The sequence below is a fragment of the Ovis canadensis genome, chromosome 11 (assembly GCF_042477335.2).
Source record: "Ovis canadensis isolate MfBH-ARS-UI-01 breed Bighorn chromosome 11, ARS-UI_OviCan_v2, whole genome shotgun sequence".
NCBI lineage: Eukaryota > Metazoa > Chordata > Mammalia > Artiodactyla > Bovidae > Ovis > Ovis canadensis.
The window spans coordinates 19,992,620-20,016,500 of record NC_091255.1 but is presented as its reverse complement, the minus strand read 5'-3'; the positions used below and the strand labels follow the sequence as shown (position 1 = coordinate 20,016,500).

At 54.9% G+C, this 23,881-nt stretch overlaps 1 protein-coding gene across 7 annotated transcripts in view; it reads left to right on the top strand.

The window, feature by feature from the left end:
• The window catches only part of TBX4 (T-box transcription factor 4), a 31,613-nt gene extending 10,619 nt beyond the window's left edge, over nucleotides 1-20,994 (top strand). For 3 of the 7 annotated variants that reach the window (XM_069542621.1, XM_069542617.1, XM_069542616.1), the window contains 6 exons: nucleotides 3,947-4,066; nucleotides 5,585-5,732; nucleotides 16,411-16,563; nucleotides 17,495-17,583; nucleotides 17,710-17,945; nucleotides 20,146-20,987. In XM_069542621.1, coding sequence (XP_069398722.1) covers nucleotides 3,947-4,066; nucleotides 5,585-5,732; nucleotides 16,411-16,563; nucleotides 17,495-17,583; nucleotides 17,710-17,945; nucleotides 20,146-20,765 — 1,366 coding nt within the window. In that variant the 3' untranslated portion in view covers nucleotides 20,766-20,987. Of the gene's footprint in view, nucleotides 1-3,946; nucleotides 4,067-5,584; nucleotides 5,733-16,410; nucleotides 16,564-17,494; nucleotides 17,584-17,709; nucleotides 17,946-20,142 lie in introns of all 7 variants that reach the window. The other 4 variants (XM_069542619.1, XM_069542618.1, XM_069542615.1 and 1 more) reach the window with 2 other exon arrangements.
• The last annotated feature ends 2,887 nt before the right edge of the window (nucleotides 20,995-23,881 follow it).

Sequence of the window (23,881 nt, the reverse complement as noted above, 5' to 3'; positions counted from 1 at the left end):
CCCAGGTCCTCTCTTCCCTGCTACCCCAGCTCCTTGCAGGATTGGTGGAGAGGGAACAGGTCAGCACCTTGAATTTTGCCCCCTCCTTGGGCCCAGGCCCTGGCACCCCACAGCTCTCTGAGCCCAGATGAAGCTTGTTGGCCCCTCTCTCAGCATCGTTCGTATTTACTGGTTTGTTGCCAAAATCCAAATGCCCCAGACCCTTGCCCCGCGCCCTGAAAGCCTCCAACACCAAGAAACGTCCAAGGAAGCTTGTTTTAGCAGTTCATTCTAAAACCATTTCCTAGTATGGTAGATAAGGCTTCAGGCCCGCACCCTTCCAGAGCCTGTTTCATGATCAGAGGAGAAACCCCCAGGCTTTCATCTTCTCCCGGCCTGGCAGGACAGGCTGCTTGTTTATCCCCTGGCGGAGCGGTTTCCGCGAGGTCCCCCAGAGTGCCCTGAGGGGGCGGGGACCCAGAGCCGGGAGAGGGGGCCCCTGGCCTCAGAGAGGAGGCCCGCGGTGCACGTGCAAGGGGTGCGGAGGGGCGCAGGGAGCGGGCAGGACAGAAGGCTCACGGAGCCCGCCTCTGGGTGGCTACGGGTGCTGGGCACAAGTAAGACAGGGCTTCCCTGCCAGCCGGGTGCCAGGGCTGAGTGCCACACGGGCTGTGCAGAGTCACGTCTCCCCTCCCTGTCCCTCTGAGGGGTTCGCTTCCCCCCAAAGGGGTTGGTTTTCGGGTATCTTTTTTTCTATCCTAAATCACAGAAGCAGTTCAGACGGTTTCATCTGTGGTTTCATCTGTTGCAACAGAGAGGACCTGTAGAGTGCAGGGCAAGCCCAGGGCAAGTCGCGGCTCCCAGGCCTTCCTGGCCCCTGTGGCCTGCGTCCTGCCCTCCTGGGGCACACTCCAACGCCAGGCCTCTGGGCTCCAAGCTCAGCCCCTCTGGAACCAAAGGGCAGATGCCATCAGCTGGGGCAGGAGGCTGGCGGGCTGGCATGCCTCACCTTCTTCCTTCGCCTTTCGCGCACAGAGGGCCTTTATCCTTCTGGAGCCCCTTAGGTGGGGAGATGAGGGGGCCCAGGGTCCCCAGTGCCTGCGTCCTCCATGGTCCAGAAACAGCCACCACACTGGATCCTCAGAGAGATGAAGATACCTGTTTCCACGAAGTCAGGGGTGCTCACTGAGCCTGGGCCTGCTCATCCTGGAGCAAAGGACCTTTGAATCCACCCTGAGACCACCTACCTCATCCTCCCTTCTGAGGACTCCTGCCCTCAGAGGCGGGGAAAGGGAGGCAGAGGCTAGGAGACAACTTCCTGCCCTGCCCCAACTCCCTCAGAACCTCTTGAAGGCTGTTATCAGCTGGGAACCTGGTCCACACCCAGCTTCCAAGAGAGGCCAAATCACAGGACAGCAGCCCCAGGCCTTGAGCGGCTGAGCACAAGCTCCTCGCCTGCCTCCTAAAAAGTACCAGTCGTGTCAGCCTGGCCTCCTGAGCTGCTGAGATGAACTGCAGTAGGGAGGGACTTCCCTGGCGGTCCAGCCGTGAAGACTTCACCTTCCGATGGGGAGGGTATGGGTTTGATCCCTAGTTGAGGAGCTGGGATCCCACATGCCTTGGGGCCAAAAAACCACAACATGAAACAGAAACAATATTGTAACAAATTCAATAAAGACATCAAGAAAATCTTTTTTAAAATGTGGTAGGGAGTAGAAGGGGGAAAAATAGGATCTAGTACCCTGCTGCCCCCCGCCACCAACCTAGATTATAAAGACTGCGGCAGTGGCAGCCAGCTGTCTTATCTGCCCCCTTTGTGGTCACCGGCCCGGGGTGTGGGGGTGTGGGGGGGAGCCGGGTCTGTCCTCTGCTGTTGCCACCTGGAGTGATTGCAGGAGAAACAGGCCAAGTACAGGGTCCTGACTCCGGGAGAGCCCCAAGTCATTCTGTGGCTGTTTCTGTAGCCGTTGCAAAATGGTAGCCTGCAGGGGACGGGATTCTTGGCCTTCCCCTAAGGATGGGGGGAGCTGAGGCAAGTGCCACCTCCCTCCCTCCCCTCCAGTCTCAGGCTCACAAGGCGAGGCTGGGACAGGAACGAGGCGGTGCAGGCTCCAGCTGCGCCCCCAGGGTTGGGCAAGGGGCTGGTAAGCAGGAGGCAGGGTTGGGTCCTCTCGCTCCTCCCATTCCTGGAGAGGGGGTGGGGTGGACATTCAAAAATGCTTTCAGTTGACATCTGAGACAAATTCTTCCACACAGTTTATAAGTCCCTAGACTTGCAGCGAGAACTTCCCTCCTCCCTCCAGGCACGCACACATGCGCGCATGCGCACTCCTCTGGGTCCGCAAACGCATGCGCTCGGGCGCACACAGGGTCACGCCGCTCCTGCACCCCGGGCCCCTGGCAAGGCTTTCAAGGGCTTGTCCTTCAACCAGGGAGGGTGCAGAGGCCAGGGCACGCTCCGCCTCAGGGTCCTGGGCTTGCTGTAGGGTCTGTGGGGTTGGGGGCAGGCCTTGATCCCTTCTGGAAGCCCTGCCCTGTCGAGGTAAGCTGGTTCCATGTTGACGCAATGGGAGACTCAGGTCATCTGTTTGTGAGGCGCTTAGGACAGCTACTCTCGAGGGTCCCTGTGCTGTCTCTTGGCTTCGTGAGAGCCAGAGGTCCCCTGTTGGCTTTCCCAGAGTGGACTGCGTGGGCACTCTATTGGCTCTGGGGATCTGGGTCCCAGTTGTCTTGGTTTGTCCTGCTGGATTTGATCCTGCCTCTCTCGGAGGCATCTTTGTAAAAGGTCAGCTAGGAAGCGGTGCGAGGGTCTGATGAGGACCGTGAGGAAGTTCCCCTCTGGGGAAGTCCAGGGTCAGGGACCTGGTGACCGGGGGGATAGCCCACAGGTATGTGTACATGTTGTAGGTGTGGGTGCGCTGAGTGGTCCCAGGTAGTATCCCTCTCCAAAATGTCCCCTGAGCCTCGGGGTCCTGGGCAGTTTCAGCATGGGCTGCAGGAACTGGAAGACTTTCTTTTTGATGAGTCTTTTTTCATGGAGGTCGGTCATACCTCCTGCAGAGGAAGGAGAGCAGTCAGGGTCAGTGGTAAGAGCCAAAAGTGGATTCGTTCAATCCACCCAGCAACCTGTGAGATGGGTGTATTGATAACGTCCCCCCTTTGGAGTGGAGAAGGAAATGGCAACCCACTCCAGTATTCTTGCCTGGAGAACTCCATGGATGAAGGAGCCTGGTGGGCTATAAGCCATAGGGTCACAATGAGTCAGACACGACTGAGCGATGAACACTTTCACTTTCTTTCACCAGAGATAGGGAAACCAAGGTGTAAAAACATCCAAGCCAGTTGCCTGAGGCATCGTGGTTTGTCAGTGGTGGGGCCAGGCTGTGGACCACCATCTAGAAATCCATGCTCTTCTCCTCAAGGTTCCTGGACTGACCTTCCCTGAGACCCAGTTAGCGTGCACAGGCCCAGACAAGGCATTCACAGGGATAAACACCTCTTCTCCACACACATCCAGAGACCCCGCAGCACTCTCCTGCAAGTTGGTTTGAGGCTGGGGGTTTGTTTCCATAGAGACATGGCCCAGAGGTGGCATCTCATGGACCATAGAGGAAGCTGCCAGGGATTCCCAGGTCTTCTGCTCTGGTCCCCTGGAGTGACCCTCTGGAACTTCTGTTGTGTATGGATGACAGACAGGAGGGAGATAAAGGCAGCCTGGCTGGTGCTAAAGTCCTGAGCAGGGCCTCTGTGCTTCAGCTGCTCACAGCCACAGGCTGACAACTGCAGGGGCTCAGAGGAGTGGCTTGTGCAGCCCTTTCCTTGTAGGGGAGGTGGGAGGGGCTGGCCAGAGAGGGAAGTGATTTACACGAGGTCAGGAAGCTCCAACTGGTGCCGAGATCTCGCCTGCGCTGTGCCGTCCCTCCGGTGCTCTGTCCCCGCCCCTGCCTCACCCCTCGGCTTCCCCCAGGAGGATGTTCCCCAGCTACAAGGTAAAGGTCACGGGCATGAACCCCAAGACCAAGTACATCCTGCTGATCGACATCGTCCCAGCGGATGACCACCGCTACAAGTTCTGTGACAACAAATGGTAAGAACTCGGGACCCTCACGTCACCCGCCTTCCCACTCATGCACACCCGTCCCCTGCCTGCCGTGTGGTCTGGGGACTTACCAGTTAGTCCCACTGACTGGCCAGATCCGCAGCTCAGGCACCGGGCTTGCCGAAGCCACAGGGTCGTCTGCACACCTGCTGCAGATGGGGTGGGGGCTGGAGTGAAAACGAGCCACAGTGTTTGGGTGTCTGATGGATCTCAAGGGTCTGCGCTCTCCCCATGGCTGTGGACACCCAAGGGTGGGTGACTGGGCTGTGGGGTGACGTGTGAGCCCCAGCGCTGGGTGGGTCTAGGCTCTGACAGGGCTGTGCTGGAGGTTGGGGGTACAGCAGAAATTTTCCTTGGGGGCCTTGACAGTCCGCGCTTAGATCCTGGGCTGTGACTCTCTCTTCTGTCTCTCCACCCGCTTGCTCCTGCTTTTTTTTTATTTCTTGTGTTTTTTTTTTTTAAGTAATTTTTATTGGAGTGCAGCTGCTTTACAATGTTGTGTTAGTTTCCACTGTGGAGGAAACTGAGCCAGCCAGACATACACATCCATCCCCTCCCTTTGGACTTCCTTCCCATTCAGGTCTCCAGAGCACAGTAGAGTTCCCTGGGCCACACAGTATGTTCTCATTCATTATCAGTGTTACGTATAGCATCAGTAGGGTATAGGTGTCACCCCCAATCTCCCAGTTCCTCCCACCCCCACCCACCCCAGGACCCTCCCTCTTAAGCTGCATGTCCACCATCCAGGGAGAGCAGGCAGGTTAAAGGCCGAACCCAAACTGGGACCCAGTAAATGAAGGCAGTTTTTCCTGGGCCATCCTGTTCATGTTCGCCGTCTGCCCCCCGGAGCCTAGGACAGCTCCTGAGGAGAGAGTGGGAGGGATGAATGACTCCACAGCCCAGCACGTGAGCGTGGCTGTGTGGGGTAGTCAGGTCGCAGAACCTGAGCCCAGGAGGCCAGGTTCGGTGGCCGGGTCCTGCCAGGAGCTCGGTTCTGTTCTCTCTCTGGGCTGGTTTAGCACTCAAGGCAGATTCTCCCTGAGTGGACAGCTACCAGTTCACTTCTCACCATTGTTTTGGGGACAAGCAATCTGAAAATCGTTTCTGTCGCCTGAGAAGCTACCTCCAAATAATGTTATTTCTAACATGTAAAAAGTGTAAATACAACCCAGACATGGAAGTGCCTAAATCTCCCCATGACACACTTGTGATTAGCCCCACTCCTTCAAATAAACCATGCCATTTCTCTACAGTTTCCCTCTTTCTCTACTGCAGTGAGATACGGGAGGTTCAGGACAGCTATCCCTCCCAGCACCCTCTCCTCTGCGCCACCCCCCCTGCCCTTTTACCCCCAAAGCCCTAAATGGACGGTGCAGTAAGCTCCAGCAGTGATGTGGTTCTCAGGCCTCTGGAGATTTGCTCTTGTGGGATGGGAGACAGGAAATCTGGGCTCCCCAAGACCGCAGGGCATTCACCGACCGCGGCTTCCCCACACTCTATTGGCAGGATGGTGGCAGGGAAGGCTGAGCCGGCCATGCCTGGACGGCTGTACGTGCACCCGGATTCTCCTGCCACGGGGGCCCACTGGATGCGGCAGCTGGTCTCCTTCCAGAAGCTGAAGCTGACAAACAACCACTTGGACCCCTTCGGGCATGTAAGCAGGGGGCTGCCTGGCCTCGAGTGTGGGTGCTGAGGCAGGGAGGTGGGGCGCTTAGAGGTGCTCATCTGGAGAATCCATTCTCAGGACCCAGTCCCAGGCGGGTTTATGGGCCAGAGCACAGGGTCTGAGTTCCACAGTAAGCATCCTTCCCCTGGCACTTACTGGCTGGGTAACTTGGGGCAAGTTTCTTAGCCTTTCTGCACCTTAGTTTCCTTGTCAGAACATGGGGATGCCCAGGTGAAAATTAAATGAGATTATGCAGAAGGCATGTGGCGCCCAAGAGGCTCTGAGTGAATGTCGACTATGATGGTTTCCCTTTACCGTTGTAACGAATCTGCCTGCAGTGTGGGAGATGTGGGTTCAATCCCTGGGTCAGGAAGATCCCCTGGAGAAGGGGTTAGCCACCCAGTCCAGGATTCTTGCCTGGAGAATCCCACAGAGTAGCCTGGTGGGCTACAGCCCATGGGGTTGCAAAGAGTTGGACACACGACTGAGCAAGTAACACTTGATGACGACAACGACATGGATGGACCCCCATCTCACAAATCTCAGCTTCAGTTTCCCCAGATCTGGCCTTGCTGGGGCCTAAGACCAGGAGACTGTCTTGAGAAAGAGTCACCCATGAGCTCAGAAGCCTCATCCCTGGCGTCCGCCTGGCCCCGCAGCCGCCCGCCCTGGAAAGGCAGGCCTTGCACTGGCTCCTGTGTCAGCCCCTTCCTGGCCTTGCCTGGGGCCTGGCTCTCACAAGAGCAACTCTGAAACCCTAGGGATGCTGCTGCTGACGCCCCGTCCAGGCTGCTGAAGCTCATTCTTTCCCCAGTCTGGCCCTGGCAGGCCCACAAAAAGCTCTTTATGTGGAAATTTTTAGCTCATACGCGTGGCAAACAGAAGCCTGGGGACCCAGTATTATCTGCCAGGGAGCAAGCCTCGCCCCTCTAGGTTACACATGGTTACCCTGGAGACACAGGGTGGGGTGTTGATGGAGTGGGTGCTGTTGGCTCCTGGATGTGGTTGCCCCGGCTGAACGCTCATAACATCTGTGTGGGGGGGTGGTTGGGGAAAGCAAGGGTGGGGGGCGTGCAGGCACGTGCCTCTTTTACACCTCAGTTCTGTTTCTGGGGAGCTGTGTGCAAATCAGCACTCTGTGAATCATAGCTCCTTATGGAGAATGCCAGCGATGCGTCCTTTCTGGTTGATGGGTGTGTAATTGGCAAGCAGCTCTTGGTTGTAATTTTCTCAGAGTCTGCTCAGTTCTCTTCCAAGTCATCGGTGATCGATAAACCAACAATTAGGAGAATGCTTAGTTAATATGATCAACTCCTGACTTGTCTGTTTGGCAAGCAGCATGGGGTTTTCCCACACAGGGGGATGCTGTTGGGTGTGTGACAGAGACACCCAGGTGGGCCCCGGGACATGTGCCCCTGCAGCCTTCCACAGGGGCGACAACAGGCCGCCCTCCAAGGGGAAGGGTCAGCCAAGCCCCCACCTCTCAGATCACAGGGTCTTTCATGACCGAGGGCCAGAGAGACTGCCATTCTGGCCAAGACTGCTCGTGGTCAGCTCCTCTCTGGCCTCCTCTGCTTGGCCAAGCTTTGGGATCAACCTTGAAAGATTAGTGAGGGCCTCCACGGTGGGAGCCACATCTCTTCCCACAACTGCACACACACACACACACACACATACACACACACCCCAGGGACCGACCATTGGGGTGGACAGAGCTGGGCGGGAGCTGGATCCTTGGGTGAGTGACCAGAAATACCCAGGGATCAAAGCTCTGGTGAGAATTTTAGCCACACAGGTCGCTCTCGTGGTTCCCAGCTGCAGGAGTGTCTCTGAGGACCCTTCCACCTCCCTGGACCCCTGCAGAGAGGGCCAGGGGAGGGAGTCAGGTGGTTGAAAAGTGGGGCTGTTTTGGAAGCAGGAGGGTGTGACCCGGTTTTCGTCGCCCAGCAGCAGGTTTCTCACCCTGGCTTGCTGCTTTGGTGGCTCCTCTGGGGTCCCGAAAGGGTTTGCAGTGGTCTTGAGCACCCAGTGGGGCTGGCTTGTTGGGCTTGTGATGTCGGGCGTGCCCCTGGCTACACTCGCCACACCAGCCTGGGGCCCTCCTCTCCTCGGCTGGGGGGCTATTCCCTGTACTAACTCAGCTTCCTCCCCGGAGGGTTGGGGTGTAGAGTATCTTCCTTCTCCCCATCCCCACGTTTTCCCAACAAGTGCAGTCTGTTGGTTACTGCACCCTCTGTGGGGGTGGCGGGGCTCACGGAGACAAAGTGCTTGTCTCAGGAGCCGGGAGTAACAGAGCACAGATGGACCCCGGCCTTCTGAGGCCTAGGCCTGTGCTCCTTTGGCTTCTGCCCCCATCTTTTGGTACCCAGGGCTCCAGCTGTCAGATCTTCAGCAATCTAGAGCATCACTGGAGAGCGCGCAGCCTCTGACCCTGCAGGGAAGGGCTGTGGAGGATGAGCTAACTTCCTAGGCATATCAAGGCAAAGTGGCCCATTTGAGCCTTGGCTTTCCGCCCCTTGGTCTGTGCCAACTGGAGCAGTGAGCTCTCCAAGTCGCCCTTCCTGGCTTCTCGGTGCAGAAACCTGGGAAAAACCCATTTGTATTGTGAACCTGCCCCTGACAAGTCCTCCCACACAGCCAAAGGTGTCCACACTTTGCCATGTTTCCTAAAAGCTTCCACACCTCAGGGAACTTTCTCCAGCCAGGTGGACGGTGGACTCCCCACTCAGGATTTCAGAGACATCAGCAGCTGTCTCCCACGTGCCACCCAGCCACCCAGGAGAAGGGTCCAGGTTCCAGGAGCCCCTCAGGCCACGTGTTCAGAAAAGATAGAATTGGCTTCTGATTAGAAAACTCCTGCGGGTTTTTGCTGTGAGTCCAGGAAAGCCCTCTGTTCTTGAGGGGTAGAGTCAGGGTGTGACCTTTAGGTTCTGGGCATAAGCAGGCAGCAGGGGCAGAAACGGTCGGGAGCCTGGGACCCAGCTGCTCCAAGTCAGCTTCACAGCTGTGGCTCTGCTGGCTAAGAGGACACCTGCCAACCTCCCCTCCTGCTCACTGCCCCCTGTCCCCAGCAGGGTCCTGTGCCAGGTGACCACGGGATGGGAAGAGAAGCTGCTCCGGGCAGTTGAGGAGAGCCTTGCTAGGCTGGGGCCTGCGTCCTGCAGTGGGACATGGAGATAGCTGGCACCTGGGTCTTGCTTTTCTCCTAATCTGGAGGCAGAGAGGGATGGCTCTGTGGTGGGTATGTGTGTGTGTGTGTGTGTATGTGGCAGGGAGGGGATGGCTGCATGGTGTGTGTGTGTATGTAGCAGGGAGGGGATGGCTGCGTGGTGGGGGTGTGTGTGTGTGTGTAGGGAGATGGCCATCTTTACCACCTCCTGTGTCTTGCTTTTCTCCTAATCTGGAGGCAGGGAGGGGATGACTGTGTGGTGTGTGTGTGTGTGTGTGTGTGTGTGCAGGGAGATGGCCATCTTTACCACCTCCTGTGTCTTGCTTTTCTCCTTATCTGAAGGCAGGGAGGGGATGGCTGCGTGGTAGGTATGTGTGTGTGTGTGTGTGTGTGTGGCAGGGAGGGGATGGCTGCGTGGTGTGTGTGTGTGTGCAGGGAGATGGCCATCTTCACCACCTCCTATGTCTTGCTTTTCTCCTAATCTGGAGACAGGGAGGGGATGGCTTCGTGGTGTGTGTGTGTGTGTGTGTGTGTGTGTGTGTGCAGGGAGATGGCCATCTTCACCACCTCCTGTGTCTCTCGACTCCCGTGTTGCTGAGGTTAGCTTATGATTGCTCACATAGTCAGTCTGAGCCTTGCAGAGGCTGAGTTAGCCCCAGACTGCGGATGTGGGCTCCCCGGGCCACAGAATGGCACAGGCACCGTCCCCTCAGTGTGCTTGCTCCACCAGCCACGGGCCTCTTAGCCTAGTCAGTTACTCCTGAGCCTTGGGATCCAAGCTCAAATGCCGCGGCTTCAGGGAGACAGTTCGGGGTCCCCATTATATGCTCTCCGTGCACCACACACTTTTCAATTTGAGTGCTTGCCACAGTTATCATTTTATACTTGTTTGTCAAATTTGTTTTTAAATAGGAAATACATTCATATGATTGAAAAATGAATCAGTGAACAAGCGAAAAAGGTCTGCAGTGAGACATCTCCCTTCACTGGTTTCCCATCCACCTAGTTTCTTCCAGCTGTGGCCACAAGGAACCAGTGTTACTAATTTCTTTTCTGTGTTTCTTTTTGCATATGCAGGCAGAATACCGTCTCAGATCCCTTCTTTTTGACACAGAAGGTACCATGTTGTAAACACTTTGCACCTTGCTTTGTAAACTCAGTGTCTCGGAGATCATTTCATCCACGTAGAGCTGCGTCATTCCTTTTACACAGCTGCGTAGAGTTTCATCCAATGATTGTTCCGTTAATCGTGTAGCCAGTCCTTATGGAAGGAATTAGAGGCTTCCCTATCTTTGCTCTTTCGATTAAGCTTGTACGTATGTCGCTTTATACCTCTGCCAAGTATTCTTTGTGATAAAGTGCCTGTTTGAGGGATATATGGATTTGCAATTTGTCACCCTGTCCTGCATTGGTGTCACAGTGACGTGTCTTCCCACCATCGCTGTGGCCTCACGAACATGGTGGGAGAGGAATTTTTGGATCTTTTCCAGGCTCATGGCTGAAACACAGATAGCAGTTTTAGCTTCAGTTTCTATTTCCTTTATTATGAGTGAGCATAAGCATCTTACTTTTGTGAGATCTCCTCTCTTGTGAACTCCTGCCCTTATCCTTTTCTCATTCTTAGATTACTTTTTTAAAAGTCACCTATCCATTCTAGAAGCTTTTATAAGCTAGAAAGATTTAGCTCCCATCTGTGAAATTGAGTTGCTTATATGTTTTCCCAGTTTGTCACTGGTCTTATTGGTCTTGCCTAGAGTGGTAATCCTACACAGACGTTTTTGATGGACTGTGTTGGTCTTTTCTCTATGGGTTCTGGATTTTGAGTAATTGAAAAGCCCCTATCCATTCCTTACTTATAAGGGATTTTTCTTGTGTTTTCTTACAGTATTTTATGGATTTATTATTACATTTAAACCATTGGCCCTTTTTCAATTTATTCTGGCATTAGATACCAAGTGTGAATCCAACTTTTTTTATTTCTAGAGAGCTATCCAGTGGTCCCAACACCAATAACTGACTAGCCCTCTCCCCTCTCTGGTTTAGGACACTCTCTGGTTCTGTACAGTAAATCCCCTCCTGAATCTGTGTCTGTTCCTACGCCAGTGTTTTAACCGTTGAGACATCATAATAGGTTTTAGTGTCTGGCAGACTCGGTCCTCCCCCATTGCTCTTCTTTTTTCAGAGTTTTCTTGGCTGGTCTTGTCTTTTTTTTTTTTTTAATGAGCTTTAGAATAAGCTTGTAGTGTTGAGAAAAAAACTTACTTGTATTTTTGTTAGAATCACTTTAAGTTATAAATTTCCCCGGGGGGGCATTGATCATGGTGCCTTTCTCTTCACTGGAGTCTGCCTTTTGTCTTTCAAAAGTGTACTCAAGGGTTTTCTTCTCAAGGCCCTTCACATTTCCTGTCATCGCGTTTGTTACTATCATCAATGCAGTCTCTCGTCTGCCACTTTTTCTCACCACTGATCTTTGCTTGATTTTGGATTACCGTGTGGGTTTCCCGCTAGAAGGTAAACCAGGAGTTTTTTTTTTTGTTTTTTTTTTTTTACCACCATCGTGTCCTGCTGCCGGACAGTGTGAGTGGCAGTGAGTAGGAGTGAGTGTTACTTCTCTCAGTAACCTGCCGAAGCGGGGTTTACTTAGCGAAGGCACTTCTTCTGCTGGGAGCTGATGTTCCTGCAAAGCATATGCCGGGGGCACCCAGAACTACCGATCTCTTTATTTTCCTCCCACATTTGCTGAGCCCTGATGATGTGCCAAGCCTTGCTGGGTGCTTTGGGACACAGACTCCCCACCCAGCTCTAGACCGGCCCACCCTCCCCGGCCAGGTACAGGTGCAGGTATGAGCTGAGGCTCAGAGATCAGTGCTGATGCTGGCTCTGCCCCCATCACCGTCTGAGGCTGGGCAGATACCGGCACCCTCTTGAGCCTCAGCTCCTTGTCTGTTACAGTGGGGCGAATACTAACACCTGTTAATACTTTGGGGCTTCCTTGGTGGCTCAGTGGCAAAGAATCTGCCTGTTAATTTGGGAGGTGCAAGTTCGATCCCTGGGTGGGGAAGATCCCCTGGGAGAAGGAAACGGCAGCCCACTCCAGTTGGTGGGCCACAGTCCATGGGACATAACTTAACAAATGAACATCAACAACAATTACTACTTTACAAGGATGTTGTAAAGCTTAACTGTGTGCTGTGTAGACAGTCTTCAGCACAGGGCCTGGCACAGAGGCTGTGCTCTGTCCACACTGGCTGGCAGAGAAGGCACCACGCCCGCTCCCCTGGGCGTGAGGACTCAGGCCTGCCCGGCCCAGGCCTCTTGAGTCGGCTGATGGGCCGTCCAACTCAGTCCTGGTTTGGGTCTTCTCTGAGCCAATCTTTGGGCCTTTGTGGTCTCAGTGTTTCCTTCTTCTTTTTAAAACTTTTCTGAGCTGCAGATCCTGTCTCTGTCCCAAACCTCTTTGTGGGGTGGGAGAGGGTGAGAAGGATGATGGAGAAGGTCATCTCAGAAAGTACAAATGTGAGGCAGGAAGCAATCTGGTTTTAATATTTGACAGGCAGACGTTAGCCCCACTTGTGTGCCTAGCATCCAGATACCTTGCGCGTGCGAGGGGCGACGGGGCCTGGTGGATCCTCGTCTCCCGCCATGTTTAGTTGAAACCTTATCATTAATGACCGAGCCTGTGGTTGAGAGCAGTTCATGCTCTCTCCAGGGCCATCTGGAGTCTTCTCCGGATCCAGTCTCCCACCAGCTGTGTGTCCTTGGGCACGTCTCGTTCCCACTACTCACCTCCTGTTCCTCATCTGTACGATGAGGAGGTGGCACTAGAGTGATCGCTATGTCCTGCCCTTCCATGCCCTAATGTTCTGTGATTCCAGCGCAGATGAATCTGGGCCTCGTTAAGCCAAGCACGCCATGGCGATCTCTCGAGGAGATGGCTGTTTGGCGCTATCACAATTGTTAAAATAGAACAGGCTTCTGAATTGTAGCCAGAACATAATGAATCCCATTTCTGTAGAACAGCGATGATGACGGGACCAGCCGTGTAGTGGGGTTTGTTGACGTGGCTGGCCCATTTGGCCCCATGTCCTCTGCAAGAAATATAAATGTGAGGCTCTGGCAAAATAGTTTAGTGTGGCGCCCGAGGAACTTCCGAGGAAAGCCAGGTGTGAGTCACCGAGCTGGTTTCCCGTTCTCCCAGGCGGTCAGGGCCAATGCTCCAGCTTGAGTCTGGATTAGTTCAGTGGCTGGAACTTTCTTCCACACACCTGCCCAGGTTCCAGACTGGCAGAGTCAGGAAGGGTGTTTGGGACCAGGTAGTCGAAAGCCTCACTGTACAGATGGGGACTGCGATGACTGGAGGCCGAGTGCTTGCCCAGGACTGGCAGCTCATGGGCAGAGATCTGCAGACACTTCTGGGCCCCCCTTGACTTCCCTGTGGCTGGAGTTGGGCTCCCCTCGGGGCGCCCACCTTCCTTTCCGAGTCTGGCAGTGGCTCTCTCCCCCAGATTTCTCTGCCTGCCTGTCTGGTTCACTCTCCTAGAAGGTGTGTTTGGCGGTCTCTCCACCCTTGTCATTAAGGACCATGGCTGATGCATGGGCTAAGGAGTTTGGCCTTTATCCCAAGGGCAAGAGGGAACCATCAAAGGTGGCATTAGGAATAGAAGTGAAGTGGCATGTGAAGTGAAGTGAGGTGCTCGTCTCTCAGTCGTGTCCAGCTCTTTGCAACCCCACGCTCCTCTGTCATGGGATTCTCCAGGCAAGAATACTAGAGTGGGTGGCCATTCCCTTCTCCAAGGGATCTTCCCAACCCAGGGATCGAACCCAGGTCTCCTGCATTGCCGGCAGGTTCTTTACTTTCTGAACCATCAGGGAAGCCCAGAAGCCAAGTACTGAGCCTTAAATATGGCAGGAATGGTGGTTTTGGTGGTGGTGGTGGGAAAATGGGAGGAAGAGGGAGAAATACAAAGGGCCTTGCCTTCAAGCAAGGTGCAGTCTTCCTGGATGACCCAGAAGGTTCTAAGCAAGGGAGTGACCTGATCTTTGTTTTACAGGTGGAATCACAGGGCTTGGTCACTGACCAGACTCGGAGGTGGGGGACAGTGAGTGGCCAGGGGGCCTGACGATGCCCAGAGCTCTGACTGCTTAGGTGGCAGAGGCGCAGGGTGGCTGTGGTCTGTCCCAAGCGGTCCTTAGGGATGGCACAGCCTCACTGCTTGGGACTACAGCGCCTGCTCTGGGCTCTGTCTGCCTCCTGTCCGTGTTCTCCCCTTGGGCCCCCCTCACCCCCACCCCACACCCAGGGGGGCTGGAGCATGTAAGTGATCACAGAAGGACTGTCTGTGCACGTGTTCATTCAGTGCTTCTGCCTGAAACATGCCTTAGAGTTTATCCTGTGGGCAGAGAAAGATGAGGGAGGAGGGGACAGAGAGCTGGTGGTTACGGCCCTGGATTTCCTCTTCCCCTGACCTGGTCTTGCACTCACTTGTTCCTGCTTTGGAGTAAAGGAGGAGCCTGGAGGTGCAAAAGGAGTAGAAGATACAGCCCTTTCTCTTGAGGAGTTATAATTTAACTGGAGGGACAAGAAGGAACGGGAGGCCCCTGGAAGCAGCACCATAGCTCAGTAGACCGTACTGGGGAAAGGAAGCTTCAGAATTGGGAGTTTAGAGCAGGCCTCAGGTAATCTGCGACAATTTCCTGGAAGCGTTGGGCCTAGAAGATGAGGGAGAATGGGGGCAGAAAGATCAAGACAGCAGAGAGAGCTACAGGTGCGGAGGTGCGGAGGCAGGAATCCGGCCCCAAGGTCACCTCCCAGGCACTCAGCTGTGGGTCTTCTGAGACCTTGGCACCACGCAGGGTGACAGAGGAACCTCTGGGGACTGACTGGGCAGTGTGTCCCTAGCCGCTCTCCCCAGTGCCCCTCCCTGGGCTCCTGGAATGGACAGTCCAAGGAGGCCTCCCTGGCTTCAGCCTCATTCTGAGTGTTTCACCTGGCAGACCCCACGTTGGCCAGTGGGTTCCCCAGCTGCAGATGGGATCTGGGGCTCGGGGGGCTTGTGTTTGTCCCAGGAGGCTCTGGAGGTTTGTCACTCTCCACTGAGAGTGGAGCAGGGGAGGGGCCGGTGCAGAAGGTGGAAGAATTCTTGCTGGAGCCGCCCAGCGAGACCTGGAGGCCAGGGCAGGGCAGAGCCTGCAGCCTGGGTGCCAGACCACCCACTCCTTCAGCTGAGCTTCTCCTTGAGCCGCCTTCCTTCCCAGGGGGTGAGGAGGCCGAGCCCCGCCAGAGGAAACCTGGCTCTGAACCCTCGCTTGGCACTCTGTCACTCAGGGGTTAAATCTCCCACTAAGCTTCAGCCCAGGCCAGGTCCCTGGGAACCTGGCGGGTGGTGGGGAGTGGGGGAGCCAGCCCAAGAGGGGGGCACTTCCTGGTGGAGAGAAAGGAGCTCCGCCAGGGACCAGCCTCGTCCAGCCAGGAAGGGAGCTGAAGGGTTAACAAAAACCAGCGCGGTGCTGATAAAATGCCCCAAATGCCTGTCCTACCTCCAGTGGGGAGGGTGTCTGGCAAATGTCAACGATAAAAAATACATTTTAATGGCATATGATGCTGCCGCTACCGTGGGGCATGGCCGAAGGAAGAGGCTTTGGGGCCGCAACTACCGTGTGCTGGTCTCAGGGCTCCGGGCTGAGTGTCCCGGGCACTCGGCCTTTCTCCCCAGGCACCCAAAGGGCTGGGGGGTGCCCGGGGCCTCCAGTCTTCTTCCGGCCTTGGTACTGTGAACTTCAGCCCACGATGGCTCTCCCCCACAACCCCCGCCCGCCCAGGCTGTGGCCTGCCTAGGGCTGGTCTGAAGGCTGGGTGCATCAGGGTGTTCCCAGCCTCGGCTCTGCAAGCCCTCTGCGGATGAAGGGATGGGCGCCTGCCCAGACCGGACGGATCAGAGTTCATCTTCCTCGGCCTCCCCCTCCCCCGTCCTGCAGACCCTGGGCTTTCGCTGCTGACAGTCCTGAGAGGAGGGCCGAGCACCCACCATAGGGCAGGTCCCACATATGTGGGGAGGGGTGAGCCGGGGAAGAGCCAGCCCACAGGGCTGAAGGCCGGGGCTCAGAGAAACCCAGGGCCTTGCCTGAGATCACACATCAGTCAGTGGCACCTGGACTTTTGCCTGCAACTCAGTTCCGCCTACTAACACTGTGTCGAGTCATTGGGGGCCTTTAAACGGTTCCGTCCCCCATTACTACAGCAAAGGGGCTGTCACCTGGTAGGCCCTGGGACCAGGCATTGGTGCTGAAGCAGACAGGCCAACGGGTGCCCCTGAGGTTGAGTTTGGGGCCCAGAGGCCTGGTTCTTCACCCTGCAAGGGAGGTTTTTGGACCCTTCTGGGCTCAGCCCCCTGTGGTCAAACCCTGGAGACTTGGGTGTTCAGGAGAAGGAAATCCAGCCCCGGGCCGGCTGGACAAGGCTGAAGGCCCTGGCACTGACTCAATACCCTTCTCTTCCAGATCATCCTCAACTCCATGCACAAGTACCAGCCACGGCTGCACATCGTGAAGGCCGACGAGAACAATGCTTTTGGCTCCAAAAACACGGCCTTCTGCACCCACGTGTTCCCAGAGACTTCCTTCATTTCTGTGACCTCCTACCAGAATCACAAGGTACAGCCCCCCACCGCCCCCAGCGCGGACACATTTCTGGGCCACCAGAGAGGCAGGCAGTGAAGCCCCGGTGCAAGACGGGCAGGGCAGTCGCTTCAGGAACCCACTCAGTCCTACAGAGCCGTGAGAATGGAAGACGTGCAGGGGAAGGAGACGAGGCTCCTGATCCCCAGCACAGCTGTCTATGGTCCATGCCCGGGACGGACAGAGGTGGCAACCAGGAACACCGGGAGCATGGAGCTTGCCTTGTGGCTTCACTGTGGGGCCCTTTTGTTCTGCAGTCTTCTCCCTGGTGGGATTCCGGGCCTGCAGAGAGTAGGGGAAGAGGGTGGGAGAGGAGCCCTTGGGCACTGCCAGTGGTGGGGGAGCAGATGACTGAGCCATTCGGAAGCCCTTCCCCAGCACGCGCCTGGCATATCCTGGCCCACATCCCGCCCCGGCCCGACTACCCCAGACTGTCTTCTGATCCCCTAACGGGCTAGCCTATTTCCTCCCTGCCTGCGCCCAAGCTGCCCTTCCCTGAAGGCTTCTAGACCTGTGTTGGGACTGGTCGGATGTGGGGGAAAGATTTTAGGCAGAAGAGGGACAAGACTGTCCCTCTTGTGTCAGTGTGTCAACTGGCGTTTAGGACAGGCAGGCAGAACCTGACGTGGCAGTTGTGCGGGATGGGGTGATGTGGGTGGGAAGCGGTTACAGGCCCCAGGAGAGAGTGGCGAGGGGCTGAATTCAGGAGCGCAGGACATAGAATGGGGGTCTGCCGCTAGGAGAACGGGTAAGGGCTGCAGTGAGCACTTCAAGGCCGGGGAGGCTCCTGCAAGATGCCACTTCCCCAGATGCTGCCTGGGGTTCTGAATCTGCCTGTGGTTGGGGGTGGGCAGGGCCGGCCCAGGCCTCTCCCCCCATGACTCCTCTGTGTCTCCTCTCCTGACAGATCACACAGCTGAAAATTGAGAACAACCCTTTCGCCAAGGGATTTCGGGGCAGTGACGACAGTGACCTGCGTGTGGCCCGGCTGCAGAGGTGGGGTCCACCCTGGCCAGGGGGCCTAGGGCGGGTGGACGGGGTTCAAGCATGTGAATGCGAGAACCCTCAGAGTATCTCCCCTCCCTTCCTGTCTCCGGCTGACTGTCTTTCCCTCGCCTCCAGCAAAGAATACCCCGTGATCTCCAAAAGCATCGTGAGGCAGAGGCTTGTCTCCACCCAGCTGTCGTCCAAGCCTGACGTCAGCCCCCTGCACGGGGCTCACCAGGCGCTCCAGCACTACCAGTACGAGAACGGGGCTCACATGCAGTTTGCCGCGGCCGAGCCCCAGGACCTTCCCCTCAACACCTTCCCAGCCCAGAGGGACTCCAGCCTCTTCTACCACTGCCTGAAAAGACGAGGTAGCTCACTCCTGGTCTGGATGCCCCGGAGGGTCGGGATGGGGGTGATGCCCTCCCCACAAACACTCCCCACTGCACACGTGAGCATGCAGCCGTGCATGCGTGTGTGTGCGCATACACACTCTCTGTTATACACACCCACACCCACACACACACACACACACACACACACACACACAGGTTGCTGTGGCCTGGGAGAGCGAGCCTACAGCGTTGGGGACCATGGTCAGGCTCAGTGCTTCTTGCTTTGCACGTAGACAGCTTGTGGCTGGGGTGTCCCCTAGACAAGGATTTTAGGCAGAAGAGGGACAGAGTCAGACTGGCATCGAGGACAGGCATGTGGAGCCTGCTGCGACAGTCGTGTGGGACGGGGTGACGAGGAGGGGGTGACGTGGACAGAGGCTGTTACAGGCATCGGGGAGAGAGTGATGAGGGCAGAAGTGAGCACACAGCGGGTGGGGGAGCAGAAGACAGGATCGGAGGGTCTGCCGCAAGCAGTCCCCAGTTCCAGGTGTCCCTTGGCAGCCGCTGCTTTGAGCACCTCCTCGGGGTGTGCAGAGGGCGCAGACTGAGCCAGGCGCTGCCTCTGGGCATGGGGGAGGCGGAAGCGTCCCAGTCCGGAGTTTGTCATTTGTAGAAGCGACCTCCACCCTGACCCTGGGAGTCCTGGCCGAGCACAGATTCCCCACCCTATCCCATCAGATCTCCAGAGGCTTCTTGAGAGTGGATGGGGGCTGCTGGGGGATGTTGACTGGGGGTCAGGAAGACAGGCCACGGACCTGTCCGTGCTGGCTTCTTTGTGAGGAAGAGGAGTTCGAGCCAACCAGAACATCTGTGCCCTGGTACGAGGATTCAAGTTTGTCTTCTATAAAATGCAAATGATTAGTATTACCATGTCAGAAGTCTTCACAGGGCCACTGAAATTCTCCTGGGAATAGGTTTGGGGACTTTCTTGCTGCACAGAATGTTCTCTCAGCCCAGCTCCTAGGGACCACCCTGGAAGACCCCTGAGTAGCCACTGCGCCAGTCCTACTAGAATTAGAGACCTAAGACAAGGGCCGGCAAACTGTGGCCTTTGGACCAAATCTGGCCTGCAGTCCATTTTTGTTCAATCTGTGAGTCATACGAAATGGTTTTTACATTTCTAAATAGTTGAAAAAAAAATCAAAAGAAGACTCTTTCGTGATATATGAACATTCTATGAAATTCAAATTTTGGTATCTATAAATAAAATCTTGGAACACAGCCATACACATTTATTTACCTATTGTCTATGGCCGATTTCCTGTTGAGAATCCCTAGGGAAGATAGAAGGACGGAGGCCAAGACAAGTAACTGGACAAGTGTTCTTAAATTTGTAGAGTGGGCTGCTGCCCAAGTGCTCAGGCCTGGGTTATCCTTGGGTCCCAGGGGTGGATGAGCTCGTCCAGAATCAAGCCTTCGTGCTTGAGGATGTTGAAAGATACACATCCATGGTCTGGGGCACTTAATGTCATCTTTCCCCCTAACAGAGTATATTAGCTTCGCCTTAGAAGTGCAAGTCACCTTTTACTTACTAACAGCTCCATTTCTTAATTGTGTAAACCCTGTTATGTTGGAATCTGCGTAATGACAATCTGATGGGACGTCTTTGAACATACATAAGGTTTACTTCCTCTTATGAAAGCAACAGGAACGTGCCTGTGAGTAGCTTTGGCTTGCTGAGGCCTTCCTGGGAGCGGAGGATGGAGGCAGAAGCACTGTGGCTTTAATTTTCTGGCTAATTCAGACAGATTGTAGCCTCTGGGCCTGGTGTGGGCTGGCAGTCGCTTGCACTTTCCTTGGCCAGGGTGGGCCTGGCCTAAGAATGCCAGTGCACATTAAAGCCTCTTACCGTCCCCAAGAGTCAGGGCGGCAAGGGATCAAAGGCATATGCCGCCTGGCTAAACACATCACTCAGTGTCCAGTGATGCGGTGTCCCCCAGTGGCCTTTGAGTGCAGTCCATGATCTGACCACTTCTGGGCTACTGCCACCTTATAAAAGCTGTCGCTGATTAAAATGGTCTGGGAGTGCGGTCGCAGTGTGGGGTACCCCCACTCCCACCAATGACAAGGATAGGCTGTCCTGGCATCCAGCGGGGTGGTGGTGGTGGGGCAGTGGTGTTCTGGGCCCTGGGCTGGCAGACCTGGCTCTTCCTGAGGTTTCTTTGTCTTCCAGCAGACAGTGCCCGCCACCTGGACTTACCTTGTAAGCGATCTTATCTGGAAGCACCCTCAGCGGTGGGGGAGGACCATTATTTCCGTTCTCCCCCGCCCTACGACCAGCAGATGCTGAGCCCCTCCTACTGCAGCGAGGTGACCCCACGAGAGGCCTGCATGTACTCAGGGTCGGGGCCCGAGATCGCGGGGGTGTCCGGGGTGGACGACTTGCCCCCGCCCCCTCTAAGCTGTAACATGTGGACGTCCGTGTCCCCCTACACGAGCTACAGCGTTCAGACCATGGAGACTGTGCCTTACCAGTCCTTCCCCACGCACTTCACCGCCACCACGATGATGCCCCGGCTGCCCACCATCTCCGCCCAGGGCTCCCAGCCGCCGGGCAACGCCCACTTCAGCGTCTACAATCAACTCTCCCAGTCTCAGGTCCGAGAGCGGGGCCCCAGCGCCTCCTTCCCCAGAGATCGCGGCCTCCCAGGCACCGTGTGCGAGCGGAAGCCGCCCTCGCCACACCTGAATGCGGCCAACGAGTTCCTCTACTCGCAGAGCTTCTCCTTGTCCCGGGAAGCCTCCTTACAGTACCATTCAGGCATGGGGACCGTGGAGAACTGGACTGACGGATGACTCCCAGGTCCCCTCCGCAGCCCCTGGACCGTGTTAACCCAGTCTTAACCTCTGAGGGTTGGCCTGCCCCCTCACCAAGAAACCCAGCAAGGTATTTCCAGGGTGGGGTGCAGTGCGCGACCGGCGCGCCTGTATTTGGAGAGCACCTATCTTCTGACATACAACTGAGGCCCCGACAAAGCAAAAAGAAAAAGAAAAAAGAAAAAATACACACTTAACGAAGAAGAGATTTTTGGCTGCAGGATTTGGATCCAGTCTTTCCTGACATCTCTTGACATGCCCTTGGGTGGGAAGGGAGTGGAGTGTTTATGTGAGTCACTTAGAGGTTTTTATAATTTTTGATTAACTCAGGGGCCAGGTGGTGAAGTCTCTCTGGCAGGGCAAGTCAAGAGTAGGGGGTTGGGGGAGGAGGTTTCTCCTGGCTGGGGAGGTGGGGCTGTCTGCCCATCTTGCAGAGTCCTGGCTCTTGCGAAAGGCGCTGAGCATCTTGTTCAGGGAGGAGGAGACCCACTCCTTCTGCTTCCGGAGAGTCTGCGAGACTACCTGAGAGGTGGGCTCAGCTAAGCCTCCAAGCCTGCTCGGAGAGGAGGGCTGACTGCTCGGTTAGTGGCCCGGAAATTGATCCCTGGAGCTCTGAGGTCTGAGGGACCATTTTTAGAGAGAGAATCATGGGCTAAGCACCAGTTGACAGGTATTAAAACCCTGTTTTTTTCCAAGAAGTGTGAAAACACAACCAATAACATCTCTGGCATCATTCAGGTTTTCTTATAAAGGACAGAGCCCATCCACCTTGGTCCCCAGCATACAACCCTCACTCTGATGCGCCAGACTCTCTGCTCAGGCGCCGTCTGCAGCCTACAATTGGCCGTTAGGAAGCGCACTTGACCTGGCGGTGTCCCCAGGAGACCGCGCTGCTCAGCACCTCCAGAGCCTGTTCTGCTCCCAGAAAACCCTTGCCTCTGGCACCTGGAGCCCAACAGAAATAAAAATGAGAGTTGAGAAAGCATTCCTTTCTTCCAGTAAATTCAGCCAGTGAGCTCAGAGCAAGGATAACGCTTTTCCGGGAAGGTGGATCCCATGGTCCCGAGCCCAGCTCTTCAGCATTGAATGTCACCAGCCCATCCGTGGGGCTGGTGGGAACTCTCTAATCAAAATTTGGGAAATCACTAAACTCTTTGCATGCCGAATAGCTATTTATATATTATATAAATAAAATAAATAAAATATATAAATATATATATCTCACAAATGCAGGCCACATGTCAAATTCAGCTTTGCTTTTTTTTTTTTTAAACGAATAAACTTAATAAAATGAACGTTGGAGAGGGTATTTGGAAAGACATCTATTTAAATTTTTATTACACATTTGATGTTAAAAACAAAGAATGACAGATAAAATGTATAAATAAATAAATATATATAAACACACACACACTACAGATTCCACTTTTTTAGAAGACACATTAGCAAACGGGATATGAAACGTCAAGTGTTTTGTTATATAGCATGGACATTTTATTTTACATATTGGAACATAAAGCCATTTTACAACTGTGAAGTGTGTGGATGCTCTTTACTCCTGACTTGTCATTTCTTGGCTCTGCCACAGTCTCTGCTTTCCCTCTTCCTTACTGAGTTTCTCAAGGGCCAGGGGGAACCCTTAGTGCCTCTGTGCATTTGTACCCTGGAGCCTCTGAGCTTAGAGGGAAGTAATTTAGGACCAAGGCAGCAATCGTGCCTTTGATCTCACGCTACTCCCCAGATGGTGGGTCTGGATTCCAGGACCCATGAAAACCCCAGAAGGGCAGGGAGACAGTATACAAGAATCTGTCACCTTTGAGTAGTGGATACGCAGCCTTGCAATGTGGGGGAAGTACGCTCACAGGTAGGGAGTTCTTGGTGGGATCTGTGTGGCTGCTTCAGACAAGGAACTAAAGAGCTGGTTGGAGTCAGAGCCTGCGGCTTCCTGGAACAACAGTCAGATGTGTGCACCATCAACCCCCTGCACCTCACCCCCTAGAAGGGATACTGAGGCTTGGCAGAGACCGCTGTTTGTCCAGTCCTCTGCCAGATCCTTGAAGTTTGGTCTTAAGATGGGGTAAAAAAAAGACAAAATCCAGTCCAGGTTCACAGTCCTAAATGAGAAGAGAAACTGATGTCCAAAGGTGTACTGGGTCTCCCTCCTAGCAACTCCTCACCTCTTTGGCTCCCTATCCTTCCTGGCTCCTTTTCCAAAACTGCTGTCACCCACCATCTCCAGGAGGGAGCCAGGGAAGAGAAGACAAGGGTAAGGGGTACCCTGTAAATCCTTGTCCTCAGCAGGATTAAGATGAAATTTCCTCCTGGGTAGACATCAATCTTGTCTCCTCTTTCCCCAGAGTCCTCCCCTGTGGCCCTGGGATTGCTCTCTGGCAGGACTTCTCCTTGCAGAAGGAAGCCAGGCGCCTTCTTCATTTTGCTGCTGTCTTCCCAGGTGGCTCAGTGGTGAAGGGTCCACTGGTTAATGCAGGAGATACAGGTTCATTCCCTGGATTGGGAAAGTTGCCTGGAGGAGGAAATGGCAGCCCACTCCAGTATTCTTGCCTAAAGAATCCCATGGGCAGAGGAGCCTGGAGGGCTATAGTCCACAGGGTCGCAAAGTGTTGGACACAACTGAATGCACATATATATACCCACCTTGTCGGTCACAGAGAAAAACTTCACTGAACTTGGCCCAGGGGACAGGGAAGCGGGGGCTCTTCCTAACACACACCTGCTCTGCTCTTTTCTTTCTGGGTGCAGATGGCATTCTGGAATACGCCACAAGTAGAGGGCTGGGAGCTTGATGTGTGTTCCTAGGCTCTCTCCAGACACACAGTTGCCTGAGTTCAAGGTAAAGAAAGCTGCTTCTTAAGAGAGATTTTGTCTTCAGGCAGCCCGCAGCTTCCTACCAGCTTTTCTGGGAAGCATGAGGTCCGTGGACTTCCCCACCTGGGCAGGGCTAGAACAGGGCCTGCAGTGGGATTTGTGGAACTTTCCTGCCCCTTTGAATCAACAAGTCAATAAAAAGGGGGCACATGGGATCCCCTGGAACAAAGGGCACCATTCAGTAGCGCCAACAGGTCATACATCATCAG